Raw genomic sequence first — 19,222 nt, forward strand, 5'->3', positions numbered from 1 at the left:
TAAAAAAGAATACTCATGATCATCCCAATAGATGCATAAAGAACATTTGAGAAAATTCACATCCATTCCCCTTCAAAAAACTCAACTAAATAGGAATAAAAGGCTACTTCCTCAACCTGATAAGGTCATCTTATAAAACCTACAACCAGCGTCATATTTAACAGTGAGTTATTAGATGTTTTTACCCTAAGATCAAAACAAGGATGACTGCTTTGCCATTTCTAGTCAATATTATACAGGCGGTAGATACCAGTGAAATAAGGCAAGAAAAGAAATACACAGCATCTAGATTAGAAAGAAGAAAACTGTCCTAATTGCAAAAGCTATGATGACCTATATAGAAAACACAATGAAATGTATGAAATCTATAGTAATTAAAATTGAGTTTGGCAAAGCTGTAAAATATAGCATCAATAGAGAAAAAAAATTGGTTTTATTTGTATACAATGGTGTGAAAAACCAGTGCTACAATAGCACTAAAAATGTAAAACATTAAGAAATAAATCGAATAAAGAATGTAGAACAGCTGTACACTATAAACTGCAATAAAACATAGCAGAGAGAAATCAGAGAAGACCTTAATAAAGGGAGAGATACACTCCTTCTATGAGTCAGGCAACTCAAAATTGTTGAGGTGTCATTGACCTATAGATTCAATGTGTTACTATACAAAAAGTATTAGCAAAATATTTCTGGAGAATTATACTCTCTAGTTTTTGCTTCTTTGTCATTTTACTAATTTTTTACATTAACCATATATCTTTTGGGGCATCATTTTTAAAATTTACGAAGTAACAAACATGCAACTCATAGCTACAACTACAAGACATTTAAAAGTAAAACATATAGTTCCAAACCAGCCCCATGGCTGCTCACATATATACACACAAAAATTTCTTAAATCATAATAAGATAGTATTACAATGGGCTAGATTATAACGAGACCGTAGGTACTATGTACAGAAATTCTTCATCTCATAGTCTTTCATTAAACATATTTTGAGAACCCTATTTCTCAGGCCTTGTGTTAGACATTTGTAACTCCCCAAAGAGGTCAAATAGGAAGCTTAAAGTGGAAAGGATAAAGTTTTTAGGAACAAGGTCTATTAGGAGTTATTTTTCATGCAATATAAATTCTCTTCATTTAAGAGTCACACAATAATTTATAATTTCTAACAGTGAATTGGGTTTTAGCATTTCATCAATAAGTACAATGAAGCAGCAGCGTACGGAAATCTTAACTTCATGGTTGGAAGCCCATGACAAGATTGCTATAGATGGATAATTACAGTTAACATGATAATGGTATTAACTGTAGTATACTGACAGAGTTTAAGCATTTTATATTTGCAGTCTTAGAAAGGAACATCTTTCAATCATTTAAAATTATGTTGTCCAGTATTTGTTCCATCTTTGACAAACATGGAATTAAAAGAATAGTATAATACAGATCTTTTTATTCATAACCTAGACTTACCTATTGCTCTCCTGTCACATTTGCTTTATGTGCCTACCCACATTTAAAGGATCCTGCAGGGCCCTAATGATTGGACACACAATCAGTTCAACTATCTAGGGAACTGCTTCCCTAGTTTTGTTTTTTTGTTGTTGTTGTTGTTTTTTAAAATTTATTTTTATTGTAAACAAATGGGATACATGTTGTTTCTCTGTTTGTACACAGCATAAAGGCATACCATTTGTGTAATCATACATTTACATAGGGTAATGTTGTTTGATTCATTCTGTTATTTTTTCCCTTCCCCCCCAGCCCTCCCACCCCTCCTTTCCCTCTATATAGTCCCTCCTTCCTCCATTCTTGTTTGTTTTGATTTTTTAATGGAACAAGTTATTCAACTGCAAAGTCGCTCTCAGTACAGTGCATCATGGGTTTTGTGCATTGCCTTTGTATACACTGTGACTAAGAGTGTAAAAGCTGACAGTAATGAGAACAAAGAGATCAGAAAGGTGGACAGGGCCTGTACTTAGAAGGAGTTTCTGTTAAGACAAGTGGATTAAGCTGCTTCCATGAAGACCATCCTACCACTATATCGTGGTATTTACCAATATCACTGATGCATAATCACCCAAAGAATTTACAAATATTGAAACCCAAACAAGTTCTGTAGTACATGCATCCTGGACATTAAAGAGAGAAGCAGTTGAATGGATTGGATCATTTACTGCATGCCTCATCTGGGATTCTTCAGGTGCTTAAAATGCTAGCACATAGGGCCTATGGCATTCTGCTTCTCATGAATACCCATACTATTGTATGGCAGAAAGATCATCTACTAAGTAGGGATAATGACATAAATCCCAGATCAATGTCAATATTAAATTATGTAGATCTTACATATAGTATATTCAAGGACTATAGATATTAGAAGTTCTGAAGTCTGAGAACCTTGGAATATTATAAGGCTAAATAATACAATAATTTAAAAATATTTTCATAACATTAGATGATAAGTAAATTGCACTGCTAAGTTATCTCTGCTCAAGGAATGGAGTAATGGTATTAATGATCCACCAGGGTAATAAACTAAGTTGCAATTTTTCTCCCTTCCAAATTCTATCTTAATAATTCTTTCTGTCTTAGCATAATGTTAACATGTTTACTTTGAAAAATAGCAAGTAAAAGAAGAAGTAAGTGGTCCAAAAGTATGCTACACAGAAAAGAGGTTGCAGACACCTAGCAAGTGAATGATGTGTATGTACATGATTGCAAGTTGGCTTCATCAGGATGGCAGAGATAAAGCAGGCCATTTCATACACTGATTTTGCAAGTTGAAAACCTACATACATTTAATTGGCTAGGAAAAATAGGATGAGTTTATAAACTTAAAATAAAAGATGCAGTATTGGACTGGAAAACAGAGGTATGGTGGAAAAGTAAATGGAACTAAATTGGTCCTAACTCTCACAGGGTTGAAAGGCTATGCTTATGTCATGCCTAACAGCATAATGGACATCTCCACAGGAGCCATGAGCAGGGCTTGGAGGAATAAGCTTGAATGCTCAAAGATTAATCAGTCAGGATTTATAAAAGGGAAAACCCTATTGAAGAGAAGATATACAACATTATCACTGGGAAAAAAACTAGGAAAAATGCTGGGGTTTCTGCTATGGAAAAATATTCTAAAACAGACATCTTTTATTCTTCTCTGCCACTGTACAGGAAAAGGTACTCCTATACAGGGAAGGACCCACCTCTGCCCCTGCATCTAAGAGGTTCCATGCTTTTGAGCACATTTCTCGAAATTTCCTAAGTCCTTCTCTGGTAGTTGAGATCAGCTGTGGCTGTCAATCCTGTCTGGTCAGGACCATACAAGCTTGCATCAAAACCTGCACTGGGGCTGGGGAGATAGCTCAGCTGGTAGAGTGCTTGCCTTGCAAGCACAAGGCCCTGAGTTCGATCCCCAGTACCACAAAAAAAAAAAAAAAAAAAAAAACCTGCACTGGACAGGGTCTGCATGTCTCCTCTTGGAGTATTCTCCAATCCTATTCCATATATAAGGTTGATTATATATCCCAGGCATCCTGGGGCTCATATTCTTAGAGTTACCCTAGGGCTTGAAGGCCAAATCTATTTTCAGGAGGGTGATTGATGAGTAGACTGTTTCCCCAGGCTAGATGGCATTTCACTTATGGAATCCCACAAGATTGGCTACCAGAATTTTGATGACATGCTCATTTCAAGTGACTCGAATTCTTATATGGAAAAAATACTTACTCAGGACCACAATCCCTTAGAAAGGTCTTAGAGGGAGGGGAGAGCACCTTGAATTTAAAGTCAAGTCATCTAGCTAGAATAAAATGTTGTTCAAACAATTTTTGAAGAAAAAAAGAGAGACAGAAAATCTTGCATGTGTGTGTACATGACTGCTCTATTTTTTATGGATCTCCTGTTAAAAATCTTATATGCATAGATGTGTTTTGAAGGGACATGATATCATTTAAATTTTCATTTCTTAAAATATTTCACCAAACATCCATTTCTCAGGAGCAAGGTATTTGGGGTGGGTGGCTGGGAGACTCTTTGAGAAACTCTGGCTTAAATGAAGTTAAATGGGCCTTCTTTTGTTGCATAACTTCTCAGAGCCTTGAACATATGTTGATATGCACTATGAAAAAGCAAATGTGGATACAGTCTCTCCCAGTCCTATATGATGAAGAATCCCCTTTTCACAGCATTCAATGAGGTGAGTGTTCCTCAAGAACACATTTTTCAAAAGCACTATTTTAAAAGAATAATGCTGGGACCACATATAGAGGATTTCTTTCTATTTAAGTTCCTGAGAAGGCAGAATAGAGCAGGACGAGTTTTGTTCTCCGGCAGGTCTATTTTTGTAAACAATGAACCAGAAAAAGTTTTTTGGTCTGAAAATCCAGTGTCTCCCTATGAGCCAGTGAAGACCTTTCCTAGAGAAAATTCCATGATATTAAGGTTTGGGCCATTAGAGGGCTCTGTAGGCCTGATGGATCTGTTTTCAATCCCAGGACACATTGAGAGAATCACTGTTGATGACACTCAGTGGTGGGAAGATGATACATTGAGACTCGGGAGTGAGCTAGACCCAGGCTGGGCGCACTTCAACCGTTACATTTGGAACATACAGCAGGATTAACACAAATAGTTTTCTTCTCCATTAAGTTCATGATAAAAATAGCAAACTGGAGACATAAACTCATCTTCTAAATGTAGAGTGATTCACTTAGAAAAAATTAATATTAAAATTTGAAGGGATCATTGAATATGAATGTTATCTGGAAACCCCTTTGCAGACACCTTTTAGCTTTCTAGTTTTTGGTACTTCCTTGCAGTTAGCAACTCATTTTCTCCACACACTGACTGCTATTTATTCCCTTTTAGCCATTTTCTGTGCACTGCCAGACACATTACTATCCAGATGATACAATCCATTCACTTATAACATGTAGCTTTATATACAATGTAATCAACATATCTAATAGTATAAGCACATGGATGTGCCCAACAGTCCTAAATAAGGAACATTTTTAGTCACATTATGTTTTAATGATGTAGATACAAATGGACAATCAAAATGTATACTTGGCTTAGCTGGAATAAATCTGTTAATTCACTGTGATAATTTGTGAGTGAGGGATTGGTACCACAGATTTGTAGCATAAGAACTCTTGACTATTTAAAACCATTGTGGTTCCCACAGTGGGGTCCCAAGATCAGCAGCATGGGCACCAATTGAGTTTGTTAAAAATGTAAGTTCCTGACCCCACTCCAGACCTGATGAATCAGGAAGTCTGCTGGATTGACTTAAACAACACAAAATGGCTATTTATAACTACAGAAGAACAAGCCAACTAAGGAAATTGTTAAGACACTTCAGGAAAAGACAGTGTCTGTGTGTTCTTAAATAAAGCTAGATTATCTCACTAAATAAGCCAGAAAGGAGACTGAAATGCAAATCCTGCTTCACCTCCTTTCTTTACATCTTGATATGAGATAAGAGTCATTTAGTCAATGCAAACACTTCATGACATAGTCTGTGGTCCAGCTGCTGGAGCTAAGTTCCTTTTCAGATTTAGAAAAATGACAGATAGCCCCTTCTGTCTCCTTCTAGCTCTGTCCCATATTTAACTAAAATGTATCAACCCTCAACTGTAGAACCCTCAACTGCACCCCCATAACAATGGCTCTGGAAGTTGGATTTTTCAAATTTGGCCAGCAGCTGGTAAGTTATGAGAGGTGCTGGTAGAGAAGTGTCCTGGAGTCCACTGGGACTAGCAAGGCCCAGGGAAGCAGTTTTACCAGTGATTTATGTTCTAACAGAGCTGTAGCCAGAGAATGGCTACTTTTAAAAGACACTTTCTCTCCCTTCCCCAACTCTTAACTTTTTCTGTCACTCTCATGCAACAATACCAGCAAAAGTTAATGCTCCCAGAAGTACTTAGGAACCTCTCTGGGCATTTGTAATTTTCAAAAGTGCTTTGAGTTGTTTCCTGTCCCCCACCACCACCATCAAGGGTCCTTGTTGGGGAGCCTGCAAACCTCAAATAAAAAACATTTTAAAAGAAAGAACACTTCTAAACCTCATCATCACTTCAGAACTCGTCTGGGTGTCATGTTCTTGCACTTCAGTTGTCTCATCTCCTAAATGGAGATGTCCTTACCTGAGTACACAGGCTTCAAGAGGACCACAATCTCTACTTGTGATGGAATTGAGAGGATGCTCCTGGAGGGTCCAAGTAAAAGCACCTGAGTAAGGGTACAATTACCCTAAAGCATTCTCAATGTGAAAATCTTGTAGCAAGAAAGAAGAGTAGTAAAGACAAGGGCATAGTGAAATTTGGAAATCAACCCTGCTAAAGCTTGGTGTCAGAGCGAATGGCCAGAATTGACTAAGATCATGAGCCCTAGGACAACCATCCCTGGAGGTATAGCGTATCTACAGACAGAATTTGCCCATGCATCCATCAACGTACAATTCCCCTCTCAAAGGAGCTGCTAAACCACACTTCAAACTCTAGTTAGCTCATCAAATTCAGCATCCCATACAACCAAGAAGGAAACAACAGCTCAGAGCACTGCACCCATTAACAAATGTTCTCAAAAGGGACAATAAATCATGATTTTCTATTGCACTGCTTCTGAGTGTTGACTTTCTGAGCTTCTTGTTATTGCCACTGTCCCTGGGATATGACTATAACTGGGATATTAAGCATAGTGTTGTTATAGATGTACTTAGTAAATGTAGTATCATGTTAGCACCTCTAACAAAATGTAAGTATATTAGGGACAGGTCTGTAGGTAGCTATACTTGGGACATGTGCATCCAGGCCTCTTCCAAAGCAGCATGAACCCTAATATCCCCATTTGCTGAATCACAGAAATGATAGAAGCTTAAGGGAAGAAGACTAAAAATTATTCACTGTTCTAATTTTATTTTCCTGTTCTCTACTAGGAATCATTATAAAAGAAATAGTAGAAAACACAAACATAAATTAGTGTTTATATAGATATTCACTGAAATACTGGGGAAGAACAGAAAAATTGGAAGTCACCTGTGGTCAACCATCAGGGGTTGGTCTATCCAATGATAGAATACTAGGGTTAAATAATTTTCTGCAAAGACACTATTATGACATAAAAACATGATGAAAATATTTATAAGTAGCATTTGAGATTATATAACAATACAATCTGAATTTCAAGGTGCAAAACTGAAATATACTCTGGGTGGGGGAAAGACTAAAATAGTCCAAAGCACAGTAATGGGTACATCACAGTGACATGATTTCAGTGATCATGAAAATTCTTCATTTCATGCCTTTTCAATATTTTTCCAATTTTCTATGATAAGTACAATGATCTTAGTATAAAAAATAAAAGCATCAATATACTGTACATCTCCCTTTTAAGAAAGCTTTAGACACACAAAGTAATTAAAACAAACTACCTGACAATTAAAATCATATTTCTGGTTCTACCTTCTGACACTTGCTCTAGAGCTGAGCTCTGAGAGTCCCCCACCATGGTACTTTCAGGGGCATGCCAGTTCTGTAGTAGGCACTCACCTGTGAAGGTGTTGTCACACTGATTTCTGGAACAAAGTTGTCCTCGAAGAAGTTGATGATGTTCTCCTGCTGCAGCTCCTTCGTTGGGGTGACTTTAGGCAGAGGTGGGACAGGAGGTCCTTTCCTTGTCTAGGAAAATTAAATATAAACATTAAAGCAGACAAAGATGACAGGCAAGACAGGCAGAAATGTCACCTGAACAGAGCTCAATGGATAAACTGATCTTGGGTGGAAACTCAGATCTGTGTATAGACACAGGCCTAACTGATTCAGGTAAAGAATGCTGGGTAGCTCTGATGGCTCTCTGGGCACTGACAAGCAATGGTCCAGTAGGAAAAACCCAGGCTGTGAGAGTCTGTTGATCTCAACACAAACACTCTACACAGGGCTACAGGGTCCACAAGGTTTAAACTAAGCCAACACTTCTCTGACCTAAACTGAAAATGACTTCTCATTTCAGTAATAAGTTAGAATTTCAAAACCAAAACCGAGCAAGCTTTTTATTGGAATCAGTGAGATCAACTACAGGCAGTTTCCATTTCACTTTCCACTCTAGGATTTTGAAATAAGAACTGGAGATCTGTGACATATACCTTCTTATGACTTTCCTTGGATTTAACCATATTCATGAAAACTTGAACTCTTAAACTGGGCTGGGAACTTCAGATTTCCCTACAGGCATTTTATTTTCACCCAAAGTAGGGAAAATAAAGATGGTCATTTTCCCCTGACCCCTTGCAGTTTATTTTCAATCATTTGGTCCACACAATTTTTTTGAGTGACTACTCATGCACAATATACTGTGAGTAACATACAAATGTGTGATACATATACATAACTGCTTTTCTTGGCAATACTTGCCCCAAGTATAATCTAAAACACTAAAAAGAGGTTTAACAGGGAAGGTAGATTAAGAAAAATTCCTCTTTTTTTTTTTTTCTTTTTTGCAGTGCTGGGGCTCAATCTCAAGGCCTCATGCACGCTGGAAAGTGCTCTACCATTAAGCCACATCCCTAGCCCGTGAAAGGCAGGTTTCTGAGAGCAAGACAGGATATTAGAAAAGCACAAGCTAGCCTGAGGAAGAGTTACAAACACAAAGCATAGGAAGAAATATAAAAGTCAAATAAAAGAAATGGATTTCTTAGTGGCAATCACAATGCCTACAACCTCACACCTCAATTTCCCTAGCTGGAAACATCTCTTAGTGGTTCAGCACCACAAAATGACCCCAGATGGGGGTCATCTCACATGACTTCTCTCCCCACAGTGTGTGTGATCTCCTACCTGTGAAGGTGACCTGGGCCGTGCAGGTGCAGGAGATGCAGGCGCTAGTGTATGATTGGGACTGGCTGTGGGACTTGGCAGGGGTGAAGGCTCCTCAGGTGGTGACGGTGTTTTTGCAATGCGGAGAGGACCTGAATCACTGGATAAACACAGGGAATTAAGCAAGGGGCCTTCTGAGAAACAGGACTCCTTTGATCAGGGGTTCTCCATGCCAGAGAAATCCTGAAGCTTAACAGGTACTATTATCCTACTCCCCACTTCCAGGGTAATTCTGGTTATTAGTAACAGGATAGTGATAACTGGTATCATTTACTGTCCACTGTTAGCAAGACCCAATTCATATATTAACTCTTATCTTCACAATGGCTATGCACTATTGTCCCCAGTTTACAGATATGGAAAGTGGGGCACAGAAAAGTTGAAAATGAATAAACTAAAAGCACTCAGCAATACAGTGAAACTGAATTTAGGTCTTAGTAACGCAAACCTCTTGTTCTTGTCACTATACCAAACAAACTAATGATTCTTTCAAACATCAGCTGAGTTAATTTAACCAGTTTCACTTTAGATCTACAAGAAGATCTTGGCATATCGCAATCTATAGAAAAAAAACCTACTCATAAAATTATAAATTTCTTATTTGCTGGGACCTTAGGAGAGTATTAATAAATATTTTGTAGGAGTGTGCTTTCTGATAATATTTGGAAATAAATTCACTAATTATTTCTCTTTACACCTCATAAAACAATGACTCAACTCAGACACCCTGAAATGTGCAAACAGATCATGTGACAGACAAGATTCAGTGATGTTTACTGAGAACCCACCATGTTCCTAGAACCGGGCCAGATGCTTGCGTACAGCTAAATGCAATGACGAAGATGACACTTGGGACACATCTTACGCTAAGAGTTTCTAAAGTCTACAGCTAGGAAAAGGAAGAGAGTCTGTACCCTAAAATAAACAAGCACGAACACAATAGCATGGTCTACATATTTAAGGGCCATGGGAACTGGTCCTTTAGAGAATAGACATGCCACATGATTGGGGCCACTTGCCAACAATCATGGCTTCTGACAGGAAACATAGCCCCAGTCTAGGCTCCAAAGAGATTCCACCAAGTTCACTCACCACCTCATTCTGTAGAGGAATGTTGGAAAAAAATGAAAGGAACATTTGTTAAGTGGCCATGACCCCACTTTCTCCTCACTTTATCTGATTCAGCAACACTGAAATTTTCTATGCGTTTATCCCTCTCAATCTCATATAAGGAAGCAAGCCTTAATTATTTTTAATATACTTCATTTTTTAAATATCCAAAAGTCATTTTGATATTCCTATTATAATTCTTCCTTTGTTCCTAACCCAGTATTGAAATAACCATATTGAAACATTACCTCTGCTCTTTTCTTGTGTCCTTTTAGGTAATGTTCTTTGCCTTAGAGAAGATACACTTACCACCCACTTGGGGTAGCAACTATAGCAGGGATCACAATTATGGTGAATTCAAGAGCAGGGAATGAGAAAACTAGTCATCTCCAGAGGAATCCAGAAACCTGCATATGTAGATGTTGGTGTATGACTATGTATATTTCCAAAAATGCATGCATATGAGTGTTTTCACTGATGGATATTAAATAAAGAATATAAATAATCAGGACTGCATTTTACTTTAGACACTTTTGCATTCAATAGTATCGTATTCTGTCTACTGATTTTAAAAAGAAATGAAATCTTCAACCTGGGAATTTATTGGATTTACACAAGGAAAGCAAAGCAAGAACACAGAATCATAAAACTGAGAGCAGAATCTTCTGACTTCTAGTCCAAGGCTTGCTAACCTGCATTCTCTTGAGTGGCCAGTGCCTGGAGAAGACTGGGGGGAAAGGGACTCTGAAATCACAGGAGAAAGTGTTGTGAAGCCAAACCTGGCAGACAAACAATAGCTATGTGCAATGAAACAATAACAGAACAGTGTATGCCAGATCAGTTGCAACAGAGTAAGATAAGCTGAGGCCTCGCCAACTTGTTTCCTTTCCCAAAATGCACTCATCACAGATGTCAGCAACAATGATAAGAATCAGTACTAGGTGTCAGGAGTTTGGAGAATTCCTTTCTCTTACAGAGAAAGTAATGAGTGGGCAAGTAGATTATTTATTTATTACAATCTCACACTACTGCTCTCATGCTCTCAGGGCCCATATTAAGCAAAGAGAGGCAGCAAGTGATTTCTTCTGTGACAACAGGAACCCTCAAGGGGCATCCAAAGGCCTGAAGTAAATGTAAAAGCACAGAATTGAGGTGGGTATTAACCTTTGGATAGAAAGGCTCCTTTCAGGCTTCTATAACATGAATAAAATAGGGTAGGCTGGTTCACAGACTGCAGAAATTTCAACACGTCACATGTTGAAGGTACAGACATGAACTCAACTTTGATGAATGATGGCCTACCTGGGAGCTCCTTGGATAGTGAAGGCCTTGTCAGCATGCTGGTCGCCCAGTTTTGTCATCACTTCATACAGTTTGTGGCAGAGCTAAGGGGACAGAGGCCACTTGTCTATTAGCTGCATATCATCCTGGTGCCAACCCAGGCTATTTTCCCAAGGGAAAAAAATTGTTTATTGAGAAACTAAGAATATTATGAGAGTTAGGGTGGTCTTAGGATCACTGAAGTTCTGCTTATAGCCCAAATTTATGGGCTATATTTAAAATCCACATCAAAACTCAAATGAACTAAACATAAATAGTCTTAAAATATCAAAATATATTTTTCACTATTTTACATAGCCAAAAACAAAAGCTTATCAAACTTATTTTATTAGAAATAGACATATAACTACCCAATTGAACTAAGAAAACCTCAATCAAGAAGGGAGCTGCTATCTGAATATTTTGAAACCCATTTTTCATCATCTTAAAGTACCACTTTACATTCCAATTTTATAAGCTAAACTGAAAAGGAAAATGAGACTGTAAGGCTATAACAAATCCTTCAAAAGATATAAAGAATCATGTGGTCACTACAAAAAACTACAAATATTACAGAGTAGTAACACACTACACCACAAGAAATATGCAAAAGGGTGTGAATTCTTGAGATAACACTATGCCATTTCATTTGCTTCCAAAGTAACCCTTCCTTTACTTTATATTCCATTTATAAAAATAATCATCATCACTTACCACTGCAATTTCCTTATGAAACTTGGCCTCAAGGCTGGAGACGTTTTTGAAAGTATTAACATAAAATCCAACTCGTCTACCATGTGGAAATAGAGAGAGAGATAAGAGAGGGAGAGAATAGTTAGCGAAATCAGATTTATAAAGGCAATGAAACATGAAAACTAGGTTTTCTTATTTTGAATAACACTGGATAAAATAAAATACTTAAAGTATACCCAACTTTACCTCATCTGTTAATAAATAGGAAAACATATTTTGGTACCCAGCCTGGCCTTTTCTAAAATTCAGTTCCAATTCTAGGACAGTGGCTCTCAAACTTCAGTGTGCATCGGGAGCACTTGGTGCACTTGCTTCTGATTCAGCAGGTTTGGGGTGGAGATTGAGAATGTGCATTTCCAACAAGTGTCTAGGAGATACTGATGCTCTGTTTCAGAGACAACACCTTTGGACCACCATCCTGAGAATTTGTTTGGATTTTAGATATATATCTTGAAAAGTTTTAAGATTGAGGTTATTTTTCATTTTTATAAAACATAAATGGTCTTGGAATGGGTTGTACTTCATGTATGTATAATATGTCAAAATACACACTAGTGTCATATATATCTAAAAACAACAAATTAAAAAACAGAAATGGTCTAGTATCAGTATTATATATTTGTACTCCCAACTCTGTGTAATAGAGGAAATAACAAAACCCATAAATTAATCCTAATTGCTCAGCAAAAGTAAGAGTGTCCTATTATTGAGCAATTGAGCAAATAAAAATACAAATTGCACAAGAGCAATATTTCAAATGTGTTTGTGAAAGGAAGTCATTGGAGAATAGTCTGAGACATGAGCAAATTCCCTCAATTCTCATTTTTTAGGACCCTAACAGTAAGTGCATCAGCCAGATGTAGATTCAGTCCAGAGCCTCCAGGACACCCCTCTGCCTCTAAATGAGGAATCTTGGGGATTCTATGGTAACTCAATCCTGCTGAATACATCTGACAAAATTACTACTTCAGTTAATGTACATTTTTGTTTCAATGACATTCTTAAAACTAACCCCAACATCCTATTTAATTAGAGTCTAAATCTCAATCAAGGATCAAGTAAGGACTTCAGAACCAAAAACACAGGTAGATCTAATAGTGGAACAACATATATCCAAAGAGTTTATAATATAATTAGGTAATAAAATGTGCCTATATACAGAAGGTGCCCATATTCTATAGACAATGAGATAAAAGGACAGAAAAAAAAACGAGAACTCTTGTGAGCTACATCTTGCAGTGAGTAGGATGTCCATAAGCAGAGGAGGATGAAGGCTCCCTCCTTATCAGAACCAAGAGAAACAGTAGCCACCTAGGTAATTTTATATGCTGCCTCACTTTATTTTCCTAACTATCTCCTAAGGCGATGATCCCCATCTGACCAGGAAAACTAAGACACAGAAGGAATAACTGGTCAAAGTCATGTCATTAGTATGTGGAGAAACCATATTTGAACCCAAAAGGAGGAAAATGCAATAGAAAAAATCATGGAATCTTGACAAGAAATGCTGTGTAGCAAGAATTTTTTTATTTCTCTGCCACCAAACCCTGTGCTTAACTTACATGGTTTAGAATTCTAAACAAAAGCTTGAAATTCAATTTAGAGATTCAGAAATTAAATAATAGTTGGGTGGTAAATCTATCCCACCAAAAGAATTACTTCATTTGTGACAAATACTGTACCTTAAATTCCTACCATAGTCCACTTAGTCACTTTTTTAAACCCACAATCATTGTGTGACCCTGATTTCATGTTTATATTTTAATTGATTTCAAATCACAGACTTATTCATACATATGTGAGGATATACAGTTGGTTCTCCATAACCATGGATTCTGCATCCTCTGATTCAACCACAGATTAAAAATATTACAAAAAGTAGCACCTGTACTGAATATATATAGACTTTTCTTTGTTATTATTCCCTAAAAATATAGCATATATATGTATGTATGTGCATATGTATATGTATGTATATATATATATATATACAGTATTTTAATTGTATTAGGAATCACAAGTAATCTAGAGATGATTTAATATATATGGGAGAATATATGTAGGTTATATACGAACAATGCCATGTTATATAAGAGACTTGAACATATGTGGATTTTCTTATCTGCAGGGGTCCTGGAACTAGTTCCCCATAGATACCAAGCAAAACTAAATATATTTATACATGTACATATACAAATGCACATAGGCATATATTAATAAGGAAAGTTCTGGCACAGTGTGTTTAGGGAGTAGTCAAGTACTAAAATGTGTCAGAGCAGAGGTGGGGAATGAGAGTCTGGTAAGCAGAAGGTTCCCAAGGGTAGAGGCCCTTGCTGGCCTACAAAGCATATTTATTGACAGGCAATGGGCAGTGCCTAGACATGTTTCAGACATGGGGAATGAGAAGGATAGTACCTGGATTAGAGGAAGTTATCCAACATGTCAGTTTGATGGGAAAGCAGAGAGGCCATAGGTTCCCTGAGGACACTGAGCAAAGGTAAGCCCTCCTCATTGTACTCTGGCAAAGAAATCTTCCTGGGGCACTTTGAGTGGCAATCCATTGACCCAGCCTAGAACTCCAATCAACCAAGACAATATTCTTAACACCTTTCCCCCTTCAGTCCCTCATCAAAAGACCTATCAAAGCTCTGGGAATATACACAGTGGTAGGCTCAGGAGGTTTCATGAACTTACAAAGTAGTTGGAGAAGCACCCAGAGGGGCTTATTAATGAACATATATTTCATTCACAAAATGGAATTATATTGAAAGAGAAAGATGCAAATTACAAAATCACACGTGAGGGTTAAGTTACTACAAAAATCCATGTATAACTGTATGTCAAAAATGGGTGGATATGGCAAACAGTTAAAGGAACCAAAAGAAGAGGGAGTAACAGGCCCTGTGCCAGCTGCAAACATCTATTAGAGAGGTCAAACAGGCTGCCCAAAAGGATGGGTAAGATTTAAGTAAAAGGTAAGTACAGATGGGAGAGGGCATGATATTGAAGTTGATTAGACACTATAAATTTTTTAAAGTTTCACACTGTGATAAAGCCCTGATGAATATCTATGATTAAAACTTTGTGCACAGCTTAATAATTTTCTTGAAATAGGTTTCTTGCATGTACATGCTGGTGAAAGGAATGAGCAACAGAATTTTGATCTGTCAAACTGTTCCTAGCAGGCTAGGCCATTTACATACCTTTGACTTATATGTAAGGTACACAATGGTATGCCACCTTTGTAAATTTGTTATTACCTTATATCACCTTATATGTAAGGTACACAATGGTATGCCACCTTTGTAAATTTGTTATTACCTTATATCACCTTATATGTAAGGTACACAATGGTATGCCATCTTTGTAAATTTGTTACCTAAAAGTTAGCATCTCATCAACTTTTGCATTTATATTACTGTAATTAAAGATAACACTTTTTTCTTTTATCTATTGCCCATTTGCATTTCTTTTTGTGAATCCCCTATTCATATTTCTAGCTTATTTAATTATTGATTTGCAAGGACCTTTCTATTAAGCAATGAAATGTGTATACATTAAGCAAAATATAATCCCCATTCCTCTATGCTTAAATTTTTTTTCTTAATATACAGCATAACTTATATTGTTATATCAATTATGATTTAGAGAAATAGTTGGTAGCAGAAATACTTTATTTAGAATAACTAAAAACAATATGTTTTTGTAATACAATGTTTCTTTGTAGAATTTATAAATTAATTAGTATGCATTTATTTAGAGACAAGTGTTCAATATTTGTGAAGTAACTTATCATATAGTGATTTTCTCCAATTTATAGAATCAGAATCTCATAAAATGTGGATTGTCTTTGACCAGGTCACTACTATAGCCTCAGCACCTAATATAGCACCTTATACATAGCATGAATATTCCACAGATGGAGGGATGGATGAATGAATGAATGAATGAATGAAAAAGTCAAGGAATAATAAACTTGGCACTAGTTTCACTGAAAAGGTATACTCTGATGAACCTCTGGCCTATAAAAGACTAGCATCACCAGAAGTGAAATATATATACACAAAGAGTACCAGAGTCTGGATTTCAATATTATCTACTTGGAACACATAGGTTTTTAAGCATAGAGGAATGGGGATTATATTTTGCTTAATGTATACACATTTCATTGCTTAATAGAAAGGTCCTTGCAAATCAATAATTAAATAAGCTAGAAATATGAATAGGGGATTCACAAAAAGAAATGCAGATGGGCAATAGATAAAAGAAAAAAGTGTTATCTTTAATTACAGTAATATAAATGCAAAAGTTGATGAGATGCTAACTTTTAGGTAACAAATTTACAAAGATGGCATACCATTGTGTACCTTACATATAAGGTGATATAAGGCAATAACAACAAAGAGCTGTGAGACACTACCAAGTCCCCAAAGGACTTCTCTGTGGCATTACCAGGCCCCTTCTGATTAGCTGTCAAAATTTACTTAATTTCTTTATTTAGATATTTCCTTTTTCTTAGAAACAGTGGGAAGAATTGAACACTCTCCCTTCTACAATGCCCCAAAGGAAACCATCCTTTTTCAGACAGGGTGACACTGCTTCCCTGGGACCTCCTCCAGTGGAGGTAGTAACCTCTGCTCTCCCATTTACCAAGGAGATGGGATGTAAGGAAGAGGAGCTTTTCTTCTAACTCTCCTCAAACTCTGAGGTCATTACGCTCCTGCTGCTGAAATGTATGATATGTGTATTAGACCTCTTCACAGCTCCCTGGCATCCTCCCCGCTCACCCTCCCACTCCACCCACTGAGCACAAGAGTGTTTGTCCCGGATTCCTGCTTTCTCCTTCACCCAATCCTAACACTAACACAGCAGACCTCACTATCCATGTGACTACTCACCCCAAACACAATGCCCCAGCTCATGACCTCAATGCCCCAAATACACATCCTGCCATGACCATGGCGCATCCTAGCTCTTGCCACCATTCACAACTACTCCACCTCTGAAATATGGCAATCCGGTGACACACTCACTAACCTAATTTCCTAGGCCATGAGACCCCTCATGCCTTCATTTCCATCCACCTGCTGACCTTTCTGTTAGCATTTATGAAACCAATGCTCATTTTCTTCCAGTTCCAGCCCCTGCTCCTGTTTTATATCAAGCTTTGCCCTGTGGCAGAGTCCTCAGTGGTCTCAGGACAGTTCTATCAACACTCTCACTTCTTATCCTTATACCTCATGTGTCTCACATATATTCAGTGCCAACCCACCTCTGCCACTTCCACTACCATCTTCTCCAAATGACAAGAGCTATTGTTCATAGATTTCTTCATCCCATCAACCTCTCTACAACTGCCATCACTAATTCTCATGTCCATCATAGGTAAGTTACATTAGCACTGCTTCCTCACTTCCCAAAGCCTCCAATGCCTATAATTAGCTCCTGAGCCCACTATCTACTGAAACATCTCTAGAAGTTCACCAGAGGCAATACATCTGCTTAATCTCTCTGCATATGATATTCTCAGCACTAGCTCATTTTAAATATGCTCTCCTTTTTTAACTTTTTATGATACCACTCTTCAGGACTCCTGACACTTCTCTGATTATCTCTTAGGTTTTTTTTGAAGTTTCCTCTTGTGCACATCCCTTACATATTGGTACTCTCAAAGTTTCTGTCTTTGGCCCTCACCTTGCCACCTTGCCATATGATCTTACCATCTATCTGATCAACTTTCACAGCATCGTTACTATCTAAACTCCCAATTCCTTTGTGAGCTCTAGACATAGCTTGATAAATATATCCTTTTGAACTTCCTAATGATTCTTGAAACTCGGCATAGATAAAATGGAACTCAGCATTTTTTCCGAAGCTTCCTTTTCTTCATATATTGCTTATGTCTTGGAGAGATGCCTTCTTTACCCATTCAAACTACGTACTATGTCACTCTCTATTAAATTAACTTGTTTTATTTTCTGCATTGAACTTATTGCCTGACATATATTGTTTTATATTTCTTTTTTTGGTAACTCCTTTTTCCCATCCTTCAATGTAAGCTTCAACAAAACAAAGACTTTCAGAGCAGAAACTATGGTGTTTAAAAGAGCACTTGGCACATAGTAGATGGTCAATAAATATTTGCAGAGTGAATGGCAACAGAATCTGGTCTCTGACTCTCTCCTATTTTCTCATGACAAGCCCCTTCTAGACACTCTCGCTCTGATTTCATGCTATGTTAAAATAATTACAGTTCCATGAACCCATAGATATGCTTCAATCCCCTGCCTTTAATCATGCTCCTCATCAGCCTAGAATATCTTTTCCACCAATCACTGGCTTTATTCATTTTTTAAAAATGGTAGCTTAAGTCTTCCCTTTGGAGTCCTTCTTTCTTTGTAATTTTCTCTTTCATCCCCTATGAATTACAAACTCCTTTAAAACGTACAAACCTACTCTAGTATTTTTTCTTTTGAAACTGAACCTATGTGACTCTCTAACTCATGGTTAATTTCTCTTCTCCTTTACATACCAAAAATTTTTGAAATAATTTTTCATGCAAGGCAATAATAGAGGACTAGAATAACAAAAATGACATAAGACATACAGAAAGGAGTTACCAAAATGGAAGACATAAATGCTACTTTACCAGAATCCACATTAATGGTAAATGGACTAAGCACACCAATCAAAAGACAGAGGTTGGGAAAATGGGTAACACACACACACACACACACACACACACACACACACAATGAACCAACTTAATATTGTCCACAAGAGGCATATTTTAGATTCAAACATGCAAATAGGTTGAAAGTAAAAGACTAGGAAAAGATGTACCATGCAAAGAGTAAGCAAAGAGCTATAAAAGGATGGTCGCACTTCACTTCCATCATGACACCATAACAAAAAATGCTCTGTCTCCTCAGATACCACAGGGCTATAATAATATCTCCAAAATAGATCAAATGCATTAGTAGAGGGGAAAAAAGGACATTGTAGACAGATAAAAACAATGAAGAAAACACACCAATTATAAATATATATACAATCAAGAACACAGCCCCAAAATACATGAAGTAAAAGTAGACAGAAATGAAGCAAGAAATAGATCCAACAGTAGTTGGAGAGCTTAATGTTTCCATTTTAATAATGA

At 37.1% G+C, this 19,222-nt stretch overlaps 1 protein-coding gene across 6 annotated transcripts in view; it reads right to left on the reverse strand.

Annotated features, from left to right (window-relative positions):
* Amph (amphiphysin) overlaps positions 1-19,222 on the reverse strand; it is a 215,049-nt gene that overhangs the window by 48,268 nt on the left and 147,559 nt on the right. For all 6 annotated transcript variants that reach the window (XM_047562437.1, XM_047562439.1, XM_047562435.1 and 3 more), the window contains exons 8-11: positions 12,025-12,100; positions 11,293-11,375; positions 8,842-8,980; positions 7,558-7,686 (exon numbers count right to left, since the gene is read on the reverse strand). In XM_047562437.1, coding sequence (XP_047418393.1) covers positions 7,558-7,686; positions 8,842-8,980; positions 11,293-11,375; positions 12,025-12,100 — 427 coding nt within the window. The remainder of the gene's footprint in view (positions 1-7,557; positions 7,687-8,841; positions 8,981-11,292; positions 11,376-12,024; positions 12,101-19,222) is intronic.

Source organism: Sciurus carolinensis, chromosome 8 (assembly GCF_902686445.1).
Source record: "Sciurus carolinensis chromosome 8, mSciCar1.2, whole genome shotgun sequence".
In the NCBI taxonomy this organism is placed as follows: domain Eukaryota; kingdom Metazoa; phylum Chordata; class Mammalia; order Rodentia; family Sciuridae; genus Sciurus; species Sciurus carolinensis.